The following is an 18915-nucleotide window of genomic DNA, read 5'->3' on the forward strand; positions in this document are numbered from 1 at the left end:
GGTGCTGTCTGCAAGGAGAGTGCCTCTCCTGTGATCAGTGCAGGGCTGTGCTGCCTGCGAGGTGCTAAAACACCTGCGACCCACAGGTGGGCAGGAGGGAGGAGTCTGCCTGCGTTTCCTCATTTTCCCGTGTGCTGCTGCGCATTTCACAGAACTGGCTATTTCAAACAGGGTGGTCATAACACACAGAATCAGCAGCTGCAAATGAAAAAAGAAAAACAAACATCAATTAGATCCAAGATTTGGAATAAGAGCTTTGATCCATTTAGTCATTTAATTGGTTCAATTAAGTCTAGAATGACCAGATGCCATTCTTGAGAGCTACCGGGTGTCGGGAATTTCAATTTACATGATCTCTAAACTACTTAATTGAACAAATCACCTGCTTTGTTTTAAAGGGAAACAATATGTGCAAATATAAACAGTCAGTAGATTAGCTTTAGGTTTAACCCTCACATCTCTTTTAAAAATTGACCCCTTTCTCTCTTTGTTTCCTGATAAGTTTCAAATTGATTTCAGCTAACGATCAGCTAATCAGTCTGCCGATTCTTCAAATTAAAGAAGTGCGGGAACAGAACACAGATAAAGGATTGAAGTAAGAAGTAAACAAATGAAAGGGTATTTATTAACTCGGAAAAGCTTTTAGCACACTTTTGAATGGAGTTCGAATACTGTTGTTACAAAGTAATCAAAACATTATTAAGTTCACCAGTGCTGTGCAGGGTGTAGGTTGATAGCTACAGCATCTGCTTTAAACCCAAAGCTTTAGGTAACACACTTTTAAGCAAGGCTGAAGGACAGTATTTTTATCTTCTTACTTTTACTTCTTATTTATTATTACTGTTTTTGCTGGCGTTCTCCACAGTGACATATTCTGTGATTGTGCAGTTGTGGAGATAGTAAAAGGGAAAAGAATAGCCTGATAGAAAGGGTTTGTATTCATGTTTTTCTATAGGTTATTTCTCTGAAATACTATATGCTAAACCTTTTTCTGTGCAATATGCTCACCATAAAAAGATTAATAACAGCATGTATTTTGTTAGGTTAATATAACTGAATCTGTAACAATCTCTTTCTTTTATTTATTGTTTAGTGTCTATAAACTGAAAAGAACCATTTTAATGAGGCTTCCAAAATCGATCAAACCCCATTCAGGCACTTGTGACATATTTGCTCAATTTCAGTTTAGATGTTGCTTTTTAAACATTTAGGGACCCGTTTACAAATCATCTGAATTGAAATTGGTATCTCTGGTATTTCATTGGTGATTTCTGCTTTGGTCTCTGTTGTAGAAACATCCTTTATAGATTGTTTTAATGGCTATAAAGAGGTTTCTCTTAGAGAGATTTCATACATGTTGTGAGCAAATGAGTCACTTCCAGTACGTATTTTCCCTGCAGTCATGCTGAGTACTTTTTCATGGGAAAAGCTGGTTCAGGTTTTCTTCCTGTAGAATTTTTCCACAGTCCAGATTTGGCACAGTCCGTAGTTAGGCTAGCATCTAAAATTGGATCTGATGCCTGAAGCCTTACTTGCAGAATTGCTGACAGTTTAAGGATACATAGCTTTGCATCTAAAACCTTGCATGCTATGATGATCATTGTTTTCCAAAGGCCCTGGTACACATATATTTAAAATAACAAGTAATATGTTTATTCTATACTAAAAATAGAAGAAAGAAAACACAATGTTTCAGCTGTGGAACCTTCTTCAGGTGTGAGCAATATATTTAAGTCATATATTTAAAATATATGACCTGACATTGAATACAACATAGTCTTGTGAATAACACTGAGGATATTAAGTCAGCATCTGGCCTGTGTTTTGAAGGTGGCAAAGTCCTGCTGTCTTTGAGCTCCGGGGTTCAGTCGTGGACCGGGGGAGCCTGTCTGTGTGGAGCTCACATGTTGAGGGAATAGAACTGGATGAGCTCAGTGGCCAGATGACCCTCTACCCCATGGGCTTTGTCAGGCTTTAGTTTCTGAGGGGCTGTCGAAGCTGTAGAAGGAGCAAAAGATATATCCTGTTATTTTCTGTCATTAGGACCTGTATCTTATTTTATTTTTAGTTATAGCAGCTTTAGTAGTCTTGTTATGAACTACTAAATTTGAATTAATACACCCATGACAATTATTTTTTTATTGCCAAGCTAGATTTAATGTCTGTGTTAGCATTAAGATCAAAAAGACTTCTGTTCTGTTTAATAAATTAACAAGCGTCAACATATGTTTTCAATCCAGATATGAAAATGGACAGTTATGTTCTTAATCCTTGTGTAAATAGTAAACCCATGATCTTAATTAGTTTCCTCAGGTGTTTGCAGTCATCAGATTAGCATTCTGTCAGCGTTCCAGCGTCTAAAAAATGAATACATTAATCTGCATCCTCAGCCACCTTGAAATAAGGCTCAATTCATTGAAAGTGTTTTTTTTTCTTCATTTATGTAAAACATTGCACATCATCTCCACACTGAGCTGTAGCAGCAACACAAAGTCCTACATTTCTGGGGATATACAGTACAGTACAGTACATTGCCACACTGTATTTCCTAATGTCTCCTTTACAAGAATCTAACCTTAGTAATAACCTTTGAAACAGTCTGAAGAAAACTGTATTTAAATTATCTATAGAGGCAATGGCAATCTGTAGAGAAACCTGCAACAAAAGCAAGTCTATAATGAATATTAAATCTTTGTGTGATTGTGGCTTTGAACACACATCTCCTCATCAAAGCTGAAGAAAAAAGATGACCCTTCTCCTCCCGTGATACATCTGGTGCTGTTTGTGCAGCTTCTCTCCGATGTTAAGTGGCAGTATGAAATATTAATGCATTACATAATGTGCACCCTGATGCCTTCTCAACTGAAGAATCAGGAGTCACTATCAAGCAAATGGGATCTTGCTGTGATCATCTTGCGCTACTATTATTATGAAGTGTTTGGTTTGGACAAACGATTCCTGCAATGTCTGAAATATATTGTTTCCCATTTTAAAATGACCAGAGCCTCCACATATTAGTTCAGCCAAATGATATGTCAGTATTGTTAAAATATTAAAAATATTAAAAAGGACATATTTACTTGGTATTCGAGAGTACATACTGGTACCAGTGGCAAGTTGAAAAGTTTAATTGAAACACTGAAAAAAGAATGTCCATTCACTGGAATTTAATTCCCTTCCAGCTTCCTGCACAGCTTCAATCCCAGGAAACGAATATCAGGGAAAGGCGTGTAGTGTTAATGATCAGTGTTGATCATGACAAGAATAACAACCTAATGATGATGACTTCACCAAACGTTAATTTCACCAGAGGCATGAATTATCTTCAAATTCATGTCAAGGATGATCTGCTTTGGCAGTTTTTGATGCTAATTTAATCATTTTAATTATTACTATTCTTTCAGTGTTCACCCCAAGTCCTTTGCACCTCCCAATTTTTTGTATGGAAATTTAAAATGCTTTAGAGCTTCTATTTACTATATTTTGTGACAAAAAATATACATTTTATATATATAATATATAACAACAACAATAATAATAAAAATAATAATAATAATAATAATAATAATAATAATAATTCCTTACACTTATATAGCGCTTTTCTGGACATTCCACTCAAAAGCGCTTTACAGGTAATGGGGATCCCCTCCACCACCTCCTGGATGATGCACCAGTACTCTCCCCACACACCAGCTCTCGGTGGGGAGGAGAGCAGGGTGATGAAGCCAGTTCAGAGACAGGGATTATTAGGAGGCCATAATTGGTAAAGGCCAGGGGGAAATTTGGCCATGACACTGGGGTGAAACGCCCTGGGATTTTTAATGACCACAGAGAGCCAGGACCACGGTTTTACGTCTCATCCAAAGTATGGCACCTTTTTACAGAATAGTGTCCCTGTCTCTATACTGGGGCATTAGGACCCGCACAGACCACAGGGTGAGCGCCCCCTGCTGGCCCCACTGACCCCTCTTCCACCAGCAACCTTAGTTTTTCCCAGGAGTCTCCCAATCAGGTACTGACCAGGCTCACACCTGCTGAGCTCCAGCTGGGCTGTCCATTGTGAGTTACAGGGTGATTTGGCTGCTGGCGTATGTTATATATAAACATATTAATATATTATATATAAATATATAGTTCTCTTCATTTTCATTGAAAAATAATATCAACTTTCTTCAGATGTAAAGCCATGTATGTTTTTTGTACACTTAATTATTTATTATTGCATTTTAAAGCTTGTAATTCATACAATATAGATTGTACACAGCCTAATTCCCATTATTGATGGATGTTAAATTAAAATAATATAAATATACATATGCTGTTTTTATTGCAAAAATACATTGAAAGTGGTTGGTATGGATGTACAGTAGGCTCAATTTTTATTTCAGTTTAATTGAAATCTTCCACTAATTATTTTCTTAATTAGACTTTAGCACTGATTTTCAGTTCTGAAATCTTGCTGGAGATTTCAAATCACATAGAAATGTAAGCAGCTTAAGACGACCTATCATTTGACATCTGGAAACACCTGGTTCAGCTGAGGTTTTAATTAACTGAGGGCTTAGTGGAGAGGGCTTCAGGACCAGAGTGGAGAAATACAGCTTCTTGTGGTTTCGAAAGGCTTAAAAATAAATGTCCACCTGCAGTGCGATTTGAACTGGAGCTCCTGGGCTGTCCTGAAGTAGGCAGACATGGCTCTGTAGAGGAGCTGGTTGCAGCGTGGTGTCGTCATGGCGGGGAGCTCAGCCGCCCGGCTGGCGGAGGTCTCCCGAGTTCGCGCCCAGGGGGTGAGCGGAGCGGCAAGCCGCGACCGCCACAGCTCCCGTCCTCGGAGCCCCTGTTGGGCCACAACACAACACAGGAGGTGTGTGTCTTGTGACTCCGCTTCCTTGCCCAATTCTGTGGGAGGCTTTCTAGTTTGAGAAACCTAGAGAAGCGCAATTGCAACCGCCTGCGTACTAAACACGACCCACTTGTGAAGGAGGCGATTCACACTTACAGGGGCTTTATTTAATGTATGATGTGCCTTTTCAAGCTCTCAAGGAGAAAAGTAGAGTCACACTTTTATCACTTGTCTTCTAGCGTGTCAATTTTTTTTTCCTTTTTTTCTTTCCGAAGAAAATGTGGAACGGTATTTTGAAATGGGCCTGGTGCTCAGATATCACATACAATACTGTTTTTCTCTTTGTGAATACAAACGATGAAATTTCCCCAAACTGTCTTTGTTTCTAAACTCTAATGGCCTATAACATCACAGGCCAGACCGAGGTACAAATACTGTAAGATGTAAATTAACAAACAGCTTGCTTTAATATCTGTTATGATTGCTTGTAACAGCCTACTTTGTCATTTTGCAATATAAACTCCAGGCTCATTGTATATTGTAGCTGGCATCGATTTGTGTGTGTGGTTCTTTTTTATCAGAAACCTGAATACGGTATGTATAATTAACAGCAGAAAGAGGAAAGTTATTACAAGGTCAGACACAGAATGTACTTTTACGGAATATGGGTTGATATCTATTTCTATTTTTGTGTACATCGGTCAGCAGGATTACAGTCAGCTGACTTTTTATTGTAATAGCAACACTTTTAGAAAAGCTGGACAAAACAAATTATTTTAACATATTTTAATCCCCTCTCTGACCCTATGTGAAGTTCTACATTATTTGCGTGATGTACTGTATGTGTTATACCCGGGTGAGCCAGAGCTCGCAGCCCTCAGTCTCCATGGTAACTGGCCGCGCTCACACGCGGATTCGCGTGAACGCCTCCCGGAGCCACGGGAACGTGTTTGGGGCGGCTGTCTCAGCTACCAGCCCCCACTTAATGGGTACCTATCCTGTCAGCTTCAGGATACTTTAACTCAGATGTGCCCATGGTCAGGCACTCTGTCATTGAGCTTTTCTACAATACTTCTCTAGGGAAGTGCTCTTAGCATTTACCGGCTGTTCTGACTATATTCACTGATTCAGCCCATCTGCCTTATCCCGAGGTGGAACCCAAAGCCAGACAGATCCTAGTCTGCTCCTTACCCTCCACACCCTCACAGTCACAGACCAGACCAGCGGGACCCTGAAGCTTCCTGATTTTCCAGACTTGCTTGGCTGTGCAGCTGCTCTACTCAGCTACTCTGTACCTCCCGTGTCCTGTCCGTCCTCTGTCTCCCTGTACAGCGCAGCACGTGCTTCATCCATCCTCTGTCTGCATGCACAGCACAGCCCCTGTATTGTCCATCTTTGTCTGCCTGTCTAGGGCTGTCCCAGCTCTCAACTCTTTGTTTACCTTCACTGAGACCAAGTATTTGGACTCCTCAGCCTGTCTTACAGATGGGGTGCTTTCCAGCTCAGCCCTGCATCATTACAATAAGAAAATGCATCTGTGGATGAATATTAAAACTACTGGACTGCAGATGAGTAAGTTCTTCCTAAAAAAATTACATGTAAGATGCACTGAGAGAAAGGTAATTTGATCCCAAAAGTGGTTTGAAAGTCAAGACGGATGCTATTGACAGCTTTATCTCTGACACACTAGTACAAAGCAACACTCTTAACAAGGGGAATGTGTAAGGAGGCAGTCTTGGTTCAAGCAGACATGAGAAACTGAATTTAGGGAGCTAATGTGACGACTCATCTGACACTCAAGGGCTGTTTGCACTAGTGGCAGTTTCATCTCCTAAATGTGCTCATGGCTTCATTACTCTCAGTCATTTTAATTAACAGCTATGAATTCAAACCGTCTTTTTGATGTTGGGCCAAACGACTAGGCGACAATGAGTAATTGACTGTAGCTACACCACTCAGATGCTGTGTGCACAGCACCAAAACATTTTTGTGGAAATATAAAACAGTACCTCTTTAAACAAATATACAGTTCATTTTTTTCAATGAAATCATTAACTGTTTTTTAAATGTAATAAATGCAAGTGTTAGTATATACAGTATCAGAAGTAACTAATTTTTCCAGTCACGGGGTCTGTGTTAGTATCAGTATTGAGCTCGAACCGGAATTCCTTTCCACTCTTTACTATGGTCCACATTCTGTCGAAGACATCGCAGGGGATGTGGACAGGACAGATGCCATGTAGGATGTATTGTGGGATGAAGAAAAGTTTGGTGAGGAGGCCTGTCCTGTTGCCTACATGTCCATGAGGCACTGAGGGGGTTTGCTAAAGTCCTTTTTATTTGGTTTTGCAGCTCCTCAGTCATGACCATGATAAGAGAGCGTGCTTGCTCTTGTAGGCCCTCATTCAGCATCCTAATTAAATCAAATGCTTAGCCAAACTTTCCAATCTCTATGCAAGTGATGAGTGCTTGTGTTTTAAGCAACAAAATCTAAACAGAGAAAGAGTTCATTGTGTGAATTGACTGTCCCCGATGGGGTGAAGGTAAATAGAAAGAGCCCAATTGAAAAGCTCTCTTGAGGATTCCTGAACTGTCTTCCATTTGGCCTTGTCAGCATTTATACTTAGGAACAAGTAATAGGTTTATTCCATGCTGAAAAAAAGAAGAAAGAAAACACAACGTTTTGGCCGTGGTGCCTTCTTCAGGTGTGAGGAGTGAGGTGTGAGGTGTGAAGCTCACACCTGAAAAAGGCTCCACGGCCAAAATGTTGTGTTTTCTTTCTTCTTTTTTTCAGCATGGAATAAACCTATCATTTGTTCCTTTGCAGCCTTCGCATGCTGACGCAGCTTCCCACCTGAATTACTACATTTAGTACTTAGGACTGCTCTGATAGAGCAGGGATTCATCTGCTTGTCTGTCATTTGATTCTGTTACTCCTATTCTGGACCTTGAAAGCGAATAGTGCTATAAATATCCACTATCTTCAAAGTGGGGTTATTTGCACATCTTTTTTTTCCCCTGGCAACAGATTCAATTTTGTCACTACAACAACTACAATAAAATAACCATCACAATGATCATGACACTGGGGTACAAACAGGGGCGCCACACAATTCCAGATGTAGAGTATCCTTGTTATTCATGTGGCCTGGTCCATTTTTTCCTCGAAGCAATAGTGGGCTCTATCATACAGCCTCCTGAGGCTGTTTTCTGGCCCAGTTTTGTTCTCCTCTCACTGGTCTGTACAAGTGCTATCTTTTCAGTGTTCACTGCAGAATGTGATTCATGGATATTCATGCTGAAATTCACCATTATATTAACATGTGGCATTTTGTTTTCTCCAGCAATTCGTCACTCGAGTGCAAACAGGGACGGGCTCGCAATATGAATCCCTGAGAAAAATCAATGGAAAGTGTGGGGCTGGTTTAGCAGCTGTCGCTCGGCTATGGGTGGTGAATGACCATTTAGACTCATCATAAAATTCAGCCCTTAGCAGCTCGTGCCACCACACAGTTCCTTGCAATATTGATCAGAGGAAAAGAGAATTCGATATTTAACACCAGTTTCATTTCCAGCTAATCTCTTATTATTACTTGTATTCACTGTGCTCCAGATGGGAGAGCTTTCCTCATTGATCTCCTTGACAGGTTTTGTAAATGTTGACACTACCGGGACACACTCTGGCTACATTATTAAAAGCTGACCTTTGATGAAGATAATCTTTGTTTATTAAATGTTTTCTTAAATAAATTTGTGATGATCTATCTAATGACAAATTTCACCCTAGACACTGGTGTTTTCTGTTAGCTCTGTGCAATGTGGTACAATTTATTCTTGAATATTTAAGCAGTTTTTAAAAAACGAAGTTACAGTATTGGGTTTTGAAAAAGCCTTCTGTGCTAAAATGAGAAGTTAGGAGAAAACCATTTCTAGTCCATTCCCAGTCACACCTCTCTAAAGATCGAGACTTGCTCAGCTAAGCTTACCCTGTGCTGTATCTTTCCAATACAATATACAAACATATTGCACACAAAGGTTGAAGGAGCTGATACTGTGTATTCTGGGTATTCACAATACGGTATGCTTGTGCCCATTTGATCTTTACATTCACGTTTCATGTCTGGGAAGGTTATACAGTTCAGGAACAGGAACAGCAGGACTAGATATTAAGCAAGAGATAGTTTTTTAAAAAAATATTGAGATAATGTAAATCACGATCACAGCAGGGTATCCTCTTGATTTTTTTCTGCTATTGCTCCAAGCAGGAATGCATAAGAAAGCACCAGTTATTTTACTCTTCAAAATCACTTACACCACTATACTACTGATGCGCTTAAGGTACTTAACTCTTTAACCTTCTTCTCCGGGGAACCATTTTTGATAAAATAGCTCTCCTTCACACAAACCATTTTGAAGGTCTGGACAAAAAAGGAATGTGAGAAATTACAAGGAACCAATCACATACAGAAATAACAACCATGACTCATTCTTCAAAATTAAAAAACAAGTTTAATAAAAGCAATTGGACTTTTTCACTGTAAAGCTACATCAGATTTAATTTGTTATGCACAATAAGTACATAAGTGCAGAACTGCACTAAGCTTGTAATATATAAAATCATTGTATTTGATTATTATTGAGCAGAAGCACAGGGTAAAAAATAATTATTCCATTCCGAGAGAAATGTTTGATAAAATGCCAAATGCTTTTAAGAATCTATCAGAGAAATATTGTTTTCCCCCACAGTCTATTCAATGTGCTTTTCATATTGGACCTACAATTACTGGGTTCACTGCAAGGAATGACTCCTACCACATGAACACAGAAATGTACAATAAAGTATAGCTCTGAAGGTCTAACAGGAACAGGGATCACCATGCTGGGACTGTCAAATCAGCCACCACCTGTACGATATTCATCTGTGATACAGACAAGCAATTCATGAGGGGAAACTCAAATCCATTTGGGCAGCAAAAAAGTAAAAAAAAAAAAAATCAAATTTTTAATGGGGTGAAATGTTTAAAATGAGTGTAAAAATATGTTCTCACCTGAATCTTACAAAGGTTTAAGCTAACACATAAGTGTGTGCTCATTGTGATGTGCTACTGACAAAAGTGAATGTCTTTAATGTCATTTTGCCCATGAAAAGTAAAAATGGGATAGAGGAACGAAGTGGATACTAGAATCATTGTGATTTCAAAAGAAGAAAGTAACATCAGTCAAAAGCACGTTTAGCTGCTGGAGGTTTTTGCGTAGTGTGTTGGGTTTATATATGGTGTGTGTACACACAGATGATACGCAGAGGTAGACATGTAACCCCATACAAGCAAAGGAATCTTTAAAACATCTGCTCTGTGCGGCTCCTCTTTCAGGCTTCAGACTGATAAAAATGCAGGTCAAAACACATTTCTCCTGCTATGATTTGTTGCACTTTCAAGTAAACCTTGTATTTTGGTCCATTACCTCAACGCAGGCATGCTTTGTTACCTCTGTAAGCTACGTCTCGCCTTGCTGGAGTGAAGATCTGCTACAGGAAGTATGAGGAAGAAAGGAGAGGCCTCACTAGCCATCCAAATTTATACTGACTGAACATGCGATTACAGCAGAGTGCTACTGGTATTCGCTGCGTCAGTCTAACTTTGCATAGTGTGTCATTATAATGGGAAATCTTTTGCTTCCTTGCAGGAAACTCAGATGAGCACAGTGGCTTTGGCTGGGCTGTTTGCCTCTGCGGTGTGCACCATCAGATGATGATGGTGTTCTCCACAGTGACAGATGTGCACAGGCATTACACTTGAATGGGCACTTTTTTAATGGGATTTCTTTTCCTTTTCCTTCCAGTTCAACAGAGGAGCCATTCCGCTGGAATACCCAAGGTAAAATTCTGTTGAGTTCAGGAGTTAATACGTGCGTGAGCGCACACACACACACATATATATATATTGTATAGAGTTATCTTCTCGGCTTCCTGGTTTGGAGCTCTTTATTTCATTACTCCCTCACTGGTGCATCCACGTGTGAGCCGGAGAGAAAGGGAAACATCCAATCTCACAAGACCCCTGTCACGCCCTCTGCAGCCAGAGGGCGCTCCTTCACTGTCCTGTCCCTAGTTTCCGGTCTGCTGTCCTTCCGGTCCCTCTCTTTCCCTTTCCCTTTCCCTTTTTTGCACTCTGTCCTCGCTCAGCATTGACGTTCTGATGTCCTGAGACCCGCCTAGCACCAGGGCGCCCCACGTCCACTCCCTGAGGGCATAGGTTTCTATACGCCATTCCTGAACTCTTTGCACTAATGAGCCCGGGCCTTTTTCCCGTCTCGCCGCTACGCATATGGGTCTTTTTCCGCTCTCCTGCTCCCCACGGTTAGTCCCTTTGGACGTCCGTGACAACCCCCCTACCGCACAGCGAACGGTTCTCCGCCGGCCCTCCTGGGCCGCCTGCTCCGAGAGGGTCGCCATGGCGCTGCGTGTCCCGTTAGCCTCTTCCTCCTCCCAAGCCTGAGGCCACGGAGCTGCTTTCCCTGCGGCCGGGACAGGAATGGCGGGAAGTCTGGAGCAGTTCCTCCTGTATCAGTATTCTCTTCATTGCGGTTCGTTTACACGGAGGCAGTAGTTAACAAGGGCATACTGCAGACAAGCATGCGGAAGCTTATGTGCCTTTTATACACAGCAAACTGTATATAAAGTAGATAGAAGAGTGCAATCTGTGATTTAGTTAATAATCTGTGTGTCTGCAGCCTTTCACTCTCTGGTACTATACATACTGTACATACAGTAATTGTTTTATACTGTATTATCCAATATTTTTTAATTAAAGTCTATTAAATAAACTGCCTGTTGATTGTGTTACATTAAACTCATACTCTCACACATACTCAGTGTGTCCAGGTGTGCTGCGGAAATTGTTTTGAGGGTGTGACTGACAGGTCGTGGGTCTGTAGTGCTCTCATGACAGCAGTACTGTGCTGATATGTTACAGGCATGCAAGTGCCCCACCCAGGGACCAGGGAGAGCTGTTTATCAAGCCTTTCTCAAATGTGCTCCGCATGTAGCGCTGACAAGCGAGAGGAAGTAGGATCATTTTTAAAAGAAATGAAGTGCCGTGGGTTTTCAATCAACGTGCTCTTGGCTCTTTGGGAGTGTTTAAGTCATCTGAAGATTAACATTTAGCTCCCTAAGAACACGGCTATCGGAATGGTTGCTGTATATGGATCTAAACTGTGCGTTAGGATCACTTGTATTAGTGATGCTGAGACCTCGGACCCCTGCATAGTTTCATTGTTTTTGTTACAGTGGAGGTTAATCCTTTGCCTTAAACCCCTTGTATAAGCCCCTGGCAGGCAACTTTTATACTCCTTGACAGGACGTGTCAGTAATGAGTGCAAGCAGGCAGGCAAGGTGAAGGACATTTATTTACGGAATGTAACCACAGCAAAAACAAAATTCCTTTTGGGAGATCAGAGCTAATTCCACGAGTCATTGTGTTGTTCCAGTAATGCGTCGGTTGCTTTGATGACGAGATTTACATTTTGGATTACAGATGGCCAAAAAGACATTGAAGATGAACTGACTACAGGCTTGGAACTTGTGGATTCCTGCATAAGGTCCCTCCAGGAGTCAGGCATCCTAGAACCTCCAGGATACTCTTCAGCTGAAAGTAAGGCTTTTTATGCCTTTGTGTCGATTGAATTTGTTTTTTGCATTTTTTTCATGTCGAGATATAATGCGCTTTTAGCAAAGCTGTGATTAATTGGACCCTAACGTTTATAGGGTGAGTCTTGAAGGATTTTTTAGCTTTAGTGATTGATCTTAATAATCCAAGAACAAAAACCAATCGAGATGCCTCATTAGATGAATGTATCTGTTTTCGGAATGCGATTCCTCCTGGAATTTTGATTGTCACCATAATAATATGCAACATGTGGTGTTTTTCTGCATTATTAAATAGCTGTAATGATTAGTCGTTCATTTATGGTGAGAGCCCTCACACTTCTGCACATCATTACAGGTGCTCGTCAAACAAAATACCTCAATTTGTCACTTTCTGATTCTCTACTAAAAATGTGTTACTTTGTTCATAATTGGCCTTAATGATATTTGGGAAATCTTTACACTAATATTCTATGCAAAGACCAAAATAACTATGATGCTAGTCTTTTGATCCTAGAAATTAGCTTCTGCAGTCTTTAAAAAATGCACATACATTCAATTCAGCTTTATTAAGAGCTCTCTTGAAAGATACCTGAGAAATTTTACCTCTTCCACGTACTGGTTAAAGTGGTTCTGTAACAAAAGGTTCTCTGAAGATAAATACCTGTCATTGCTAATTCAGCGTGCGTCAGGGGTCTTGCTGTGAATTGTATTGCACAAAAGGATCAAGACGGCCCACTCTTTTCTTTTAAGAACACTAAAGTGCACAGGTTCTCCCTTGGCAATATAAAAAAGAATAAAATCTTAAGTAAGCCAGACAGGGTAATCAAATTCATATTCAGTTAGTTGAATGGGATGGAATGATAAGTCTGAAACTCCAAAAAGGGCAGAAAACTCAAAAAGGAACTTGACAAGTTGAGCAGCTTCTTAAATGTAAGATGATTAATGTATAGGTCTTTGTGGCTCATATAGCAAACCCTCTTAGATACGTGTTGTGCACTCAAAGTGTGGATTTGAGCACTGAGTGAAATAAAATGCTGAATTCAGTATCCATTCATTGAGGAAGCCTTTGTAATCTAAGTGTGCTCATTGCTTTTCAGTACAAGAGCTGCATTTCTGTCTTAGCTGTTTTGTTGAGCCAAGTCAGGCACTCTGCACAGAAACAAGAGTAAAAATGCACCAACATCAAAGGCCAACATCACAGTCCAAGCATGCCCTTTTTACCTCAGAATAAAAAAGGAACCAAAATATTAGCTGTTGAGTGGGCTGTTCTAGACTCACACTTTTCTTACAGATTAGACTTACACTGTTTCTTACAGGCAGTGTACAGCATAATTTGACACTTGTGATTTCCCAAAGTGAACTGATGCTGTTCTCAGTGGAGTCGTCAGTGTAGTACACATACACTGTATATACTGTACATGCACATACTTTATTTTCTTACAGAACACAGTTGGATTACCTGTACAAAATAATGCTCTGCACTGTTAGGAAAAACTAATATGTGCCACGATTTAATAAACCTTTATTCTTTTAAACTGAGTTTTGAATTGTACAGTATACTCTTTGTTATGATCAGTGTATTTAACAGAAATTGTTTCCCGAGAGACCTCGGTTTTCTTCCCTCTAAGTTTTCATTGCAAGAGATGGGATTGTAATTTTTGAAGTTGGGCTTGAGTGCAGACTACTTCGTGTTTGCTTATGGTTGTGTGGCTAATGACCAACTGTACAAAGCCCTGGAGTTAACTGTTATATATGACCATTAAAATAAGTTCAAAATGCAAGTATTTTCCGTGGTAACTCCCTTTCTGTTGTTTTTTATACCTATGAGGAGAAGCAAGATTATTTCACATGGTTTCTCCAAGATTGCCAGTTAAAAGGTCTTTGTTTTTTTAATTGGAATCTTGGCTCCTGATGACTGCAATGAAACTGAACCATTTGGCTTTTTTTTCATGTTGTTTTCTCAAGCTGAAGTCTGAAGAAGCATGTAGAATGCTCTTAAATCCTTCCTGTGGTTGCAAACTTGAAGCACCCTTCAAAACTAAAATATTTAGCTGTGTTTTGCTTTTAGAATGTGTATGGATTGTTTTGCAATTCATTTCGAATTCGGATCTTCTATCATTTAGAATGACATTTTTTTTACCAGCTTGTGACTTTGTTTGTGAGTTCTGCTTTTACCCATTTACTTCAAACTTCAAATCTAAATTCCCATTAAATTAATAAAAGGAGCTTTGTTAGAATTTTGCATGAGTTTCTTCTTACTGAAAAAACGAAGAAAATGTGGAGATATAACTTTTACTAAATGAAAAGCTGATTTTTGCCATTGAATGTAGAATTGTTTCCAATTCTTCATTATTATTTACTTCTTTCAGTGCTGCTTGAGATTTTGGAAAAACCTCTCATCTTATAGCCCCACACTGAAGTGAAGTATTCCTTGAAAGAACAGTTTTGGATTTTGATTTTAATCATTCTAGTGCAGGACTTCAGTGGGAACCACCAAGCTGTGTGAGGGGAAAGATTATTTTTCCTTATATTTCAGAAATGTCTAATGCATGGTTTCTAGTGTTTGTAAGTAGTGTATTTGTCAGACGGTGTTTCTGTAGTACTATGATGTGGATACATTTAGATTTGTTTATACTGTAGCTTGTTGGGAACTAGGCCAACTGTTCTGAATACTGTCTCCAGCACAGCACTTGAGTCAAAAATAATCTTGAAAGTTCAGTAGAACTAAGAACATTTAGCGGTGCAGTAGTTTGTCATCTTTCAATGTACAGATTTTCCCAGAATCCACTATTCGCATCAAGCCGAAGATTTAACGTTTTCATAGTCCACAGTTCCTTATGTCTTTATTTGTTCTGTCTGTTTATAATTTGCTCTTTTTGGTGCTATTCATCTGCATCTTTAGGAGAAACAACTGAGCAATAACCTGCATAGGAAGAGTTTGACTCCCGACAACGGCGTAGAAGTAAAAGTTGTTATGGAATAAAAAATTTAGCTGTGCCAATTGTAGCCAAACAGGGGTCCTCTGTGTAAATACCTGCATTGTACTTTCTGGAGTCAATTAATCAATGGTAAAATATTCTCTCTCTCCACTTTGTTGTAACAGAGATCTGGCACTTGCTAAGCTAAAAAAAGAGCTGATATCATCATAAATTGCACAAAATATTCGTTAATTTCTAGCAAGAAAATTAGCTGTTCCCAATTACCTTTATTACTGTCCTGATTTCGACAGCGAGCAGCACGTGTGTTCAATCATTCTGAGCATCTCCTGATAAATTATGTATGCTGTTTCTGCTTCACTGAGGTCTGCATCACTGCCTGCTCTAAATTACTTTCAACACAGGGCCGAGCCTTCTTTCCCAGAGTGCACTGCAGCTCACTTCCAATCCAGAAGGGTCTTTCCAGTACACAGCCAGCTACCATAGCAACCAGACCCTTGCTCTGAGTGATTCTTCAGCACCACAGATCCCTTCTCGCAGCGGCCAAGTTGGAGGTGCTGTCCACAGTTACAACCAGGTATGTGCCAGATTCAGACTCTGGGAGATTGCGTCTTATGAAAGCCTTCAGTAAATTTACAGGCTTTTTCTGTTGGCTCCTGAAAGGAATAGTTTACTAAATAATTCAGGGATGTAAAAGCACAGTTCTCTTGTATAGTAAAAGGAGATAAAGGGAGAGGAGAGTGCCTTATTACAAAGGAAACTGTCTTCATCACTTCAAGGGACTTCTAATTAACTTGGAAAGGATTTGGTGCTCAAGTGCTTCATTGTGTGATTGGATGTGTTTCATTCCTTAATTTTACCTCTGTCAAAGCTTTCTGAAAACCCTCTGTGAATCTGAATTTAAGTAGTTAAAGGCTTCTTCTAAATAAGTGTGAGAGATGAGGCAGAGCTCCCTTGATTTCTGTTACAACTGGGAGGAAGGAATTTGATGAAGAAAGTGATCAGTGCTTTGGTCGGATAGATTTCATTAAACGGGCCCTCTGAGAAACTTGTTCCTAAAGCCTACTCTGTTTCTGGAGGCTGATCAGGAGGCTGCACTGATAAATCTCTCTGTGGGAACTCTTATTAGAAGACATTCATTTTCACCGATTAGCAGCCACAGATGATCTACTGAACCTGGGATCTTAGATATATAAATTGCAAACCTGCCTTCTTATTTTTAATAAACGGCCTGAAAATAACAACCACCTCCCACACTCAGCTCTCTGCTTATTTCCCACAAAAAGGTATCAAATACTACAGTATGCACTGCATCATTTTCCAAACTGATGTTAGTTAATAATTATATCTAAGTTATAATGGGTTAAGTGTTCACTGAAAATCACTAAGCTAGTTGTGGTTCATTATGTATGCTTATGTAAGAGAAGTCTCTCAACTTCACAGCGAGACATGCTTGTAGATCACTGCGCTGTCTTTGCACAATGACCCTTGAGTTTATGAAAATTGGAACAGCTTCCATAAGAGGCACCAGCCAGGTTATTTTGTATTTGCCATGCTCCTGTCTGTGTGCAACCTCCCTCTCCTTGTTCATCTTGTCTCGCTCGTGTTGTTCATCTCTGCGCTGGTGGGGCTGTTCAGGGTCCTGAGTGCTTCACGGTTCATTCACTTCCCTCTGCAGGGGGTCTGATTTGAGATAGATGGGATTAACAATAAAGGAGAATCTTTTTTTTTTCTCAGCGGTTCAGCAAAAATAACAAAAGCCTTGGCTTTGTGCTTCTCAATCACGCAAAGATTTTGTGCAAGGCAGTGCCAAATTAGGTGGCATAATGGTGTTTGGCTGTCAAGGTGATTCTTCTGAATATATCTTGAGGAGACCAGGGTAGTCAGTCATAGGTTAATAGAATACATTGGAAACTGAATATATACTGTATGTTCACAGTATAACAGTCTGCTTATAATGACATAACCCAAAGGAATTTCAATGTCTTTAGCCTGAATAGGGTATCCATTTAGAGTCCACTGCAGGTGACTCATTATATGAATACATGTATAAATCATATTTTAATCTTTTGCCCAGCAAAGAGTATTGCAGTTTTGCACTACCAGGACCAGGTGGTTGTTTGGGTCCCAGCTGGTGGCAGTTTATGACAGTAAGGGCTGTCCCTCCTTTGCTCCAGTCCACCCAGCTATGAAAGTGAGTAAGAGCTCTGCGTGGATCCACACCCCATCTGGAGGAGAGTCACATCCTGTCTGTCCCAAGACAAACACCAGGATGATCTGTGGGCTGATGTGCCTAAAGGCTCAGGAGTCGACCTCACTTACCCAGGAAGCCTTTAGTACAAACTGTAGAATTCCATAAGAAACTGTGGTTTCTTGGTTTCTTTTTTGGCATAGATCTATTGTATTAAATTATATATTGTTTGTATAAAAATGTTGTAGGGAATTGAGTGTATATGGCATGAGCTTTTCTGAAAAAAAAATGTAAGCAGTCAAATTGTAGAATTCAGGCAGGCGGACCTGTTGAGCTGTCTTTTGATATTGTGTGGTAGGATAAACGTTTTGGGTCTCTCTTGACATTTATGGTAACACATAATGTTGGCCAGGGCTGAGCGTGCATCATAAAAAGGATCTCCAGAAGGATCACGTTTGGGGCAGAAGAAGATACGTTTGTGTCCCTGTGCTGCTCTCAGGAAAGGGCCTGTCCGTGAATTCAACTCATTTCACAACTTCACTGAGCTGCGCTGTGACTTTTTGTATGCCTACAAAATACATAATCATAATGAAGCTGTTTGGAATAGCACAAACAACATCACTGGATGTTCAGATATGCTAAAGCTTAATAAACATAATAAAATAAGCTCAAGAAGTGGGACATTTGTTTAAAACAAACTATTTTAGTGTGGCTTTTCCTTTATTGGAGTAAATGCCAGAGATGTTTGCTGTTTTGTAGTCATAAGGTATGACCTCTGATTATATATATGTTTTGTATGCAGTAGGTCTTCGAGGTGTTAGTCTTGGAATTTGCTTTGTAAATTGGTTTGTTCCAAATGATTGTGAACAAACAACATTTGCACTTTCTGCACTTATGCTAGAAAAAAAAATGTTTGAAAACTTCTTTAAATCCTTGAAAAACAAAATGCAGATCACATACACATTTTCTGTACTGCCAACCAAGTATTTGAGACACCTAAAGGTGTTGTTTTCCATAAGGATTCAATGCATGTGCTGTCCTATATTCAATTCGCCTGGAGCACTGCTTTAAAAAGAAATACTTATGTGTCACTAACAATGCATTGAATTGTGTGTAACAATTTCAGGGAACAGGCTCTATTTTCTGGCTGCAGTAATATAATGGATTACAATGAATTGAGACATATATAAGTATGATTCTGCTTTAAGCCAATAGCAATTTCATCAATTACCAAAACAAAATTCATTTAGAAAGTACACTCCTTTTTGTAATCACTTCATGTTTGAAATGTTCCCAA

General features: G+C 39.8%; 1 protein-coding gene across 5 annotated transcripts in view; it reads left to right on the forward strand.

Annotated features, from left to right (window-relative positions):
• Positions 1–18915, forward strand: part of LOC148657673 (catenin delta-2-like) — a 305588-nt gene that overhangs the window by 134013 nt on the left and 152660 nt on the right. For all 5 annotated transcript variants that reach the window (XM_088644228.1, XM_088644229.1, XM_088644230.1 and 2 more), the window contains 3 exons: positions 10685–10719; positions 12379–12495; positions 15832–16004. In XM_088644228.1, the coding sequence (XP_088500354.1) occupies positions 10685–10719; positions 12379–12495; positions 15832–16004 (325 nt within the window). The remainder of the gene's footprint in view (positions 1–10684; positions 10720–12378; positions 12496–15831; positions 16005–18915) is intronic.

This window comes from Lepisosteus platostomus, chromosome 8 (assembly GCF_059453375.1).
Source record: "Lepisosteus platostomus isolate fLepPlt1 chromosome 8, fLepPlt1.hap1, whole genome shotgun sequence".
Classification (NCBI taxonomy): Eukaryota; Metazoa; Chordata; class Actinopteri; order Semionotiformes; family Lepisosteidae; genus Lepisosteus; species Lepisosteus platostomus.